Below are 7,872 nucleotides of genomic sequence, written 5' to 3' on the forward strand. Positions count from 1 at the left end.
AACTGTCAAGAATTTAGTTTTGTTAGTTTTTCTTGTAAACAATAAACAAAACAATATAATTTGTATTTGTTTGTATCTGTCTAATGCAGCCACACCTTTTGAAACACAAAAAAGATTTTTCCACAAATATTTCATGATAATATTTGAGATTGTGTAAAATTTTAAGGGTGTCCGAAAACTTTTTTCCACCACTGTATATGTATATATATATATATATATATATATATATATATATATATATATAAAATATACAGGAATATTATTCCCGTTTATTTCTCTTGTATATTTTGAATTTAAGTACTATTTAATATATTTTATATTCTCATATATTTCATTTTGATCTGTTTTTGTCTTCCCGTATTTACATGTATATTACTGTCCACATTCTGTTTGATTACTTGCTGCTGTAACACAAGAAATTCCCAGTTTGGGATTAATAAAGTACCATCTATCTATCGATTTATATCTATATCTATATATACACACACACCTGTTTTTTTACATCCTTGTGTACAGCAAAGTCCTGCCCATTCTTTACGTGTCTTTGTCCACCTTTGTTGTCCTTTTTCCTAACAGTTATGTCTATTTCTGTGTCAGTACACTGGGAGCAAAAGTCATTGTATGTGTACACATACTTGGTCAATAGAAGTGTTGATTCTGAAACACCATGTGCACTGACGTGAGAGGGTCGGTTGGTGTTCAATATACTACAATGAATTGGTATATCCCTATAAAAGACATTTAAATCAAATGAAAGTTGGCTGATGCAAAATATATGTAAATACCAGCAGACTTTGCATTGGTATCACAGGCCTGTTGTTGTGACAAAGAACCTGGCAACCTCAAACGAGCGGGTAACTTAATGAAGGAAGTCTTCACCAGTGCAGTCACTTTTAATTTAAAATAATATTATTGTTTACCTGGTATTCAAACAGCTAAACACCAAGAAACACCACACTAGCATACATGTGTTCACACTCGCTGATATAACTTAGCAACTGACTAGCAACTGACTAGCAACAAAACGCTACACCCCCACTGTGTTGAATTGCGCGCGCATTACGTTTCAGTGCTAATAGCTTTAGCACAGCGAGCTAACTTTACTTGATTCAGATTGCGGTATCCTTTATTTCCCTACGAGTCACCGCAGCTGCTACCATTACGTGATCCTTAAATAATGCTCGCAATATCGCAGTCGATGAAGTCAGCGCTGTGAAGCAGGAGACCGTTAGTAGCCCAGAATTTAGGCGCCTTCACATTGACTCAAAACTAAAGTAGCTTCAACTGTAGCTAGCTAACGACTCTTTATTGTACTGCTTTAATCGGTTAACGCTCATTTTTTAGCTAACGACAGCCAGATGGTATAACGGCTGAGTATTAACTTACCGTTTAATGTCCTGTCCAGGCTGAATATTAGCGTGGTTCGCTTGAAAGCCGTGTATGGTTTCTGTTTCTATCACCGGCGCACACAAGGACCAGAATACAATGCGCCCGTTTCTTGCGTCTTACGTCATAGGGTGACGTTAAACCCAAAATTGTTCCCTAATCATTGTCTTACAGGATGAACAGATCAGGGCCCTACTTCCAAATTTAGCTCATTCAACTAACAGGCAGATGCCAGTCCAATGTATTTATGTTTATTCTCATCCATTTGCAGTTTTTTGATTGACAAGCATGTAATTCGTTGGATCCTGATCATGTGATCGTTTGAAAACCGTCCCAGCATGCACTGAGGCAGCAGATTCCTGTGCTATTTTGTTGTCTGTTGTGCTCCACAATGTTTCCACTGTGTTAAACATGACCAGTGAATGTGGGCAGACTATGAATAATGTTGCATGATGAGGTGAGGATGTTTTTAAGTAACAATCATATGCCAGTTATAAAAATGAAACCTTACTAATTTTTTTAAATCAACTGTAATTGCGTTAACTTTTTTTAAAATGAGTTTTGCAGTAAATCATTTCACACATTTTAGTGTTCAAATGACAAATTCCTATTGTAATGTCAAATTAAATACTATATGTTCTGGCTCCATTAGTTAAGTGAGAATCTTTTAATTGAGTTTATGCCATTACGCTCACAGTCTCTCACAATAAATTTGGTTTGTTTCTTCTCTGTTTACAAATTTCCAGAAATTTTATTTAGTTTTATCATGTCCAATTTCATTATGGAAATATAATTATTATAATTACAGATCATGGAAACTTTACAATAACCTGCATGTTCTTGTCTAAAAATCACATCAATAGTCTTTTATTATGAAACCAAGAAATTGAGCCATTTGTATATGAAAATTATCTGGATAACTTGATTATCCATGTACCTAGAACAGGACTCAAGTAACTGACAAATTAAATTGGATCACTGAAAGAACTTTGATTAAAAGATTTTAATGGGAGAACTACCTAAATTAAGAATTCCAATGTCTTACTTCCATGGCCAAGGAAAGTTCAATTGATGTCATTTAGTCTGGTTCCATAGACAATGAATAGGAGCCTAATTTTGTGGACCCATAGAATGTTTTTTTTTTTTCGTACCCAAAATGATCTTTATTCTATTGTATTATCAGCCCCTAACAGAAAATGTACCCATATACTCAGAACATTCCCCTGGTGCTCTGTGTCATCTATAACATTTGTCCCCATTCACTGTCTGTGGAGCAGCTCCAGACTTTGTACCCGATGACATAAGTTTGAGTTTGAGCACTCTAGATTTTGGATTCAAGAGAGTATTGTTCATGTTCACTTATGTTTGGACTGTCTTAGATCATAGGGATTTAAAAAAAAGGCCCAGATGACAGACAATTATGACATCATAGCCACAGAGTGTTTCTCTAGTAGGAAGACATACAGGCAACAAAAGCCCATATGTGGCGACTGTGATGCATAAGTTTGTATCAATAATAATTATCCTTATAGTAAGGAGATTGTAGCTGTTGGTTATTTTATTAAAACACTAAATAACTTGCACTATGAGCAATACAGACAAACACTGATTATTGCTTTCAGGGTGACTTTTATTAACTCACAAGTATCAGTATACAGAGGATAACACTTTTTCCTTTGGACTGCCATTCATGCCGTATTTGTGCGCATTAATTACCTTCAAGCTCTGTTTTCGACACTAGCATCCATGTGGTTTTTGCATCCGTGTTTGGGAAAAAGGAGAGGGCTGTTACAGGGTGGTACTGGGCTGTGATAGTGCAACTTTTACAGGAAAAGGAGTGCTTGTATTTTGGGTTAATACACTCTGAATGAGCCTACAGCTCAGACAGAATGTTGGGAGCCAGGCTGCAGGTCAGCCCAGTGCCATCAGGCTCCACATTGATCTTCTTAACAACTCCATCTTCCACCAGCATAGAATATCTGAAACACAAGATGATGTACAACCTGATTATTTATTCCAGTAAAAGTCAGACACTGACTATGATGCACCTACTTTAAAGACTGACTGAATAAAAGATGGATCTTTCTCCATATTATTCTGGAAATACTGATGTAATCATTGACCTCTGCAACATGAAGAGAGTCCAGTGACGGGTGAACTCTCATATGATTACATGTAAGTCAGCCTCTTAAATCGATGTGTTTGAAATCACTCATCCCAAAATAAACAGACACTCAACTCTATAGTGAGCAAATATTGCAATTTTTGCATCTATAAAATGTAACATCGTGGTATTGTAAGCAAAAACTGGTGTACATGCCACAAACACTACTTTTTTTGTTCCATTTTAAGAATTTTTGAGGCCTCTATATGTTCACTTGCGTATTTGAATACTCAAAATAAAATGGTTGATAATTAATGCCATTATTAAAGTAAATAGGGAGTGATTTCCGACGCAGCCTGATCAGGAATGGATGTGATAAATCTGTTCTTGCAAAACTGAAATAAGCAAAAGGATCATTACCTCTTGGATCGCTTGTTCCCAAGTACCTGCACAATCTGATCACTGTCAAGCAGCAGGTCCACTGCCTTTGTGAAAGCGCCAGTCGGATCAGCCAGCATTCGAACCTGCAAAAGAAAGTTACAGTACATGAAATGGACAATGACATCTACTGTGTCATCAGAATCTCCAAAGTAAGGATACTGATGTCCTGAACTGGCCTTTCAAGACACAAGGATAATGTCAGTGAGCTTATACGTTAAGGGTGTGATAGCTCATCTTTGCATCATCATCTACTGTTAGCATCTCATTGTCAGAGTGACCAAAATGTTATGTGTAGTTAGTTACAATTTCTGAAATGCCTCTATTGTGCACTCAGTCCAGTGTACTTTATTAAAGTTGAATTATGCCAAATAAGATTTCCCTTAATGTACACAAAATATTTTACAGGTATTGTCCACAGTTCTTTAAACATTTAAAGGGTTGGTTCATCTTTTTTATGGAGGGGGGAGGATTATGGGGCCGTACACATGCTGCTTCTTTAACCGCCTGGAAAATGCGAGGTCAGGCGCTGGGCGCAACTTTTGTGCCTTTTTTGAGCCAGCTTTCAAAAGCACAGCGGTAGGTTGCATCTGAGGTTGATTAAAGATTAAAATTGAAGTACTGTATCGTAGCCTATTTACCTGAAATCCTGTCCCACGGACGATATGCTCACACACAAAGCTCTGGGTAGCCCTAAACTAATCTGTTAAACTAATGATCAACTTTTCCATATTTACCACAGACTGATAGTCATGGAAGAAGGGAAAGGTATCTGTCGACTGTGATTTGTTGTTCCTCATCACATGACATGCAGTGCGTGCTGCTGTGTTCCATAAGTTGAACTTGGTTTATTTCAGGGCGCAGCCATCGCACCCTGAAAAATAGGCACTTGTGAACGCGTGCATGCCGCAACGGCGTTTCTCTGGCGTTTGAGTGTGCCTGCCACACATCCTCATTGAAAACAATGAATTTGAGTACGCAAAAAAACATGGCATGTGTATGGCCCTTATATCATTCTGCAGCTTCCCAGTAGTGTTCCGTATGTATTCAAATCCCCTTCTAAAAACATTTTCACACATGACCTGCGTAGGTTTAAGCATGATGATATTGCTACATATAAACCCCCTAGCTCGCCTGCTGTGCCTCTTTGTAACTGAGTCAAGCCTTTTTTGATAATTGTGTATTATCGATCTTTCAGTTGTTATTATCATCATCATCAGCGCTGTAACCTACATCACTGCTTTTTTGCTAACGGCTGAATTGTTGTTTCTGTTTCAAGAACCCAGAAAACAACACAAATGGACCCACCCTTTAAGATGTGGGATAATAACATTACTCTCCTCTGAATGATGATGATGATGATATATGAACATTTATCCCACAACTTGACTTGGTGCAGGTTATCACAGAAACTGCTCACGTAGTCAATACCTTGCCATCTGTTCCGTGCTCCTTTCCCCAGGCAGCCATGACAAACGCGTCATTGACAGAAATGCAAGCGACCTCCTGGATACCTTTACCCCTCAAGTCCTCAGCCTGCTGCACAAAACCTGGGAGGTGCGTCTGAAAGCAACAATATAAATACATAATTAGCTGATGCAATGATGATCGTGCAAAAGACACAGCAAACAAAGAGGACAGTGTGTACTCAACCTTGGAACATCCCGGGGTAAAGGCTCCGGGTACAGCGAAGAGGACTCCCTTCTTCCCCTTGAAGAGCTGATCCATGGACACCTTATTTCCTGGCTCCCCCTCCTGGACCTCCACTGCAGGGAGCTGTTCGCCAACCTGTTGGGAATTAAAAAGACAATATACAAGAATGTACACCCACATCCTACATAGCAGATGATACTAATACTTTTTAGTCCGTACCAGAAGGCAAACTGCACTGCTGTTTTCACTGATAGGTAGGTCAGAAAGTGTCAGGTGCCACGCTGAAGACGACTGATGCATATTGTAGCGGCCGAAATGTTAAAACTATTTTTTTTTTTTTTTTTTTTTGTGCATAGGCAAGTTTTTCCCAACTGGTGGATCACAGTCCAAAAGTGGGTCGCTGGGCCATTCTGAGTGGACAGCAAGTGACTTGAGAACGTGTCAAGTTTGTACTCTTTATTCTGGATTACAGTGAATTTCTGGCACGTAGCCTTTATTTCAAAGCGCCATCTCCTGCTGAAGAGTGAATAACTAAGGAACAGCTACTTGACAGTGACCGCAAACGAACTCGATGATATGGCCAAACACAAGTGTGACGCTAAATATATTAAACTATGTGGACCTTGAACTAATCACGAAAGAGAAATCTGGACCCCATGGCTGGACCAGTTTGGTATAGGCTACACATTTTTACAATTGAAATATGTTAGAATAGCATTGATAAATAAGTGGAGCCACTGGAGAGGGGCTTAAGAGCCACATGTGGCTCCAGTGCTGCAAGCTGCCTACCCCTGGCCTATACTACAGATACTTACACACCTACATCACACAGTGAGCCACCTAGTTAATTGTCTGCTCAAAACCACATTTTGTTCATTAAATATCAGCTCCACATTTCAAAATGCTAAGCAACTTTCACCACATACACCAATTATATTGATCAAAACATGGCAAAACCGACTCAATATCAAATCATTAAGTCAAACACTAGCATGTGTTTTCTACCCAAGAGGAACATCATAGCACAATGACTTTCAAAATACAGTTGAAGGCATTACAAAACAGCATTACTTTTCCGGTTTCAGTTTGAACTGTATACAATAGACAGTATCTCCATTATTTTTTTGTCAGTTTCCTTTTCCTGTAAACCACTCTACATGTTTGGTTGAGTGTTAAATGTGTGCATTTTTGGCTGGATGAGTTATCTTTACTTTATACAATGTAGCCTACAACAGAAAGGAGATATGCTGCAGCAAAAGCTTTACTCGCAACATGAAACTGCAGCCACCGATCAACAAAAAAGTCCAACATATGTAGCCTCTGGTTCAAAATGTGTAAAAATAAGATACATACAGGCACATAAGGGACAAAACACAAAAATGCAATTCATGACAGTCCTGTTGTAATCTATACAATCTCCTCTGTGTTGTTCTGAATCCACATTGAGCAAAATCAATCCAAACAGCCCCCTTTGTTTCAATGGAATTTAAAGCACTTGGTCTATTATACACAAGTTATCAGCCATTTCTCAATGTTAATTCCAAAATGTTTATCAGTTATTTCAGTCTAGCTTTTGAGCTCCTGTTGTGGCAGAAGTAGCCTGGAAGATTTCACATCCTGTGCAAAACTGTGCAGCTCTCTCGCTCTTGTGAAGGCAAGACACCTCAGGTGAAAACATAGTTTTTTTTCCCCATGCACTAGTCAATTTGCTTCTGTCAAATGTCTTTTTTTTTTTTTTCAAACTAGTGGAAACAAAATGTCCAAAACACACCTTTAGGTGTTTATGTTAGTTCAGATAATTTCCAGATTTCTGTTCTAGAAATGTATGCAAAAAGTGCATATTTAATAAAACAATGCCTCAGTTGCATATTTAAACACAAAATCTCAGTGAACCTGTATTATTAAAAACAATCACCTTACTGTGAGTAATCAACTGGGGAAGTTTTATTGTGATATCTATTATCTAACAATATTTATCCTATTCACCCGTGGTGTCTCCCTTTAAAATGGATATTGTATTACTGTGTTTGGATGTATTTATTGTTGTTTTTACTGTATTTATACTGCAGACACTGTGATGTCATAGGCAAATTTATCTCTGGGACAATAAAGTCTCTCCTCTCCCATCCCATCTATGGCAAGCCGTTTTAACATTTAATCACTAAGTCTGACTATCCGGATTTACCATTATAGATATCTATAACGTCATTTTGACTAGTAGTAATGTCATTGTGACTAGTATGAATTTTAATTTAAGATATCTGTAACGTCATTCTGACTAGTCAAAACTG

At 38.0% G+C, this 7,872-nt stretch overlaps 2 protein-coding genes across 3 annotated transcripts in view; both read right to left on the reverse strand.

Annotated features, from left to right (window-relative positions):
• Positions 1-1,541, reverse strand: part of banf1 (BAF nuclear assembly factor 1) — a 7,294-nt gene extending 5,753 nt beyond the window's left edge. The window contains exon 1 of one of the 2 annotated variants that reach the window (XM_050034645.1): positions 1,387-1,541. The gene's annotated coding sequence lies outside the window, so the exon portion shown is untranslated. The remainder of the gene's footprint in view (positions 1-1,386) is intronic. The other variant, XM_050034653.1, reaches the window with a different exon arrangement.
• A 1,454-nt stretch (positions 1,542-2,995) lies between these two features.
• Positions 2,996-7,872, reverse strand: part of prdx5 (peroxiredoxin 5) — a 6,856-nt gene continuing 1,979 nt past the window's right edge. Inside the window, exons 2-5 of the mRNA XM_050034595.1 lie at positions 5,582-5,716; positions 5,360-5,491; positions 3,911-4,014; positions 2,996-3,365 (exon numbers count right to left, since the gene is read on the reverse strand). Of these exons, the coding sequence (XP_049890552.1) occupies positions 3,260-3,365; positions 3,911-4,014; positions 5,360-5,491; positions 5,582-5,716 (477 nt within the window). The 3' untranslated portion in view covers positions 2,996-3,259. The remainder of the gene's footprint in view (positions 3,366-3,910; positions 4,015-5,359; positions 5,492-5,581; positions 5,717-7,872) is intronic.

Source organism: Epinephelus moara, chromosome 3, assembly GCF_006386435.1.
Source record: "Epinephelus moara isolate mb chromosome 3, YSFRI_EMoa_1.0, whole genome shotgun sequence".
Classification (NCBI taxonomy): domain Eukaryota; kingdom Metazoa; phylum Chordata; class Actinopteri; order Perciformes; family Serranidae; genus Epinephelus; species Epinephelus moara.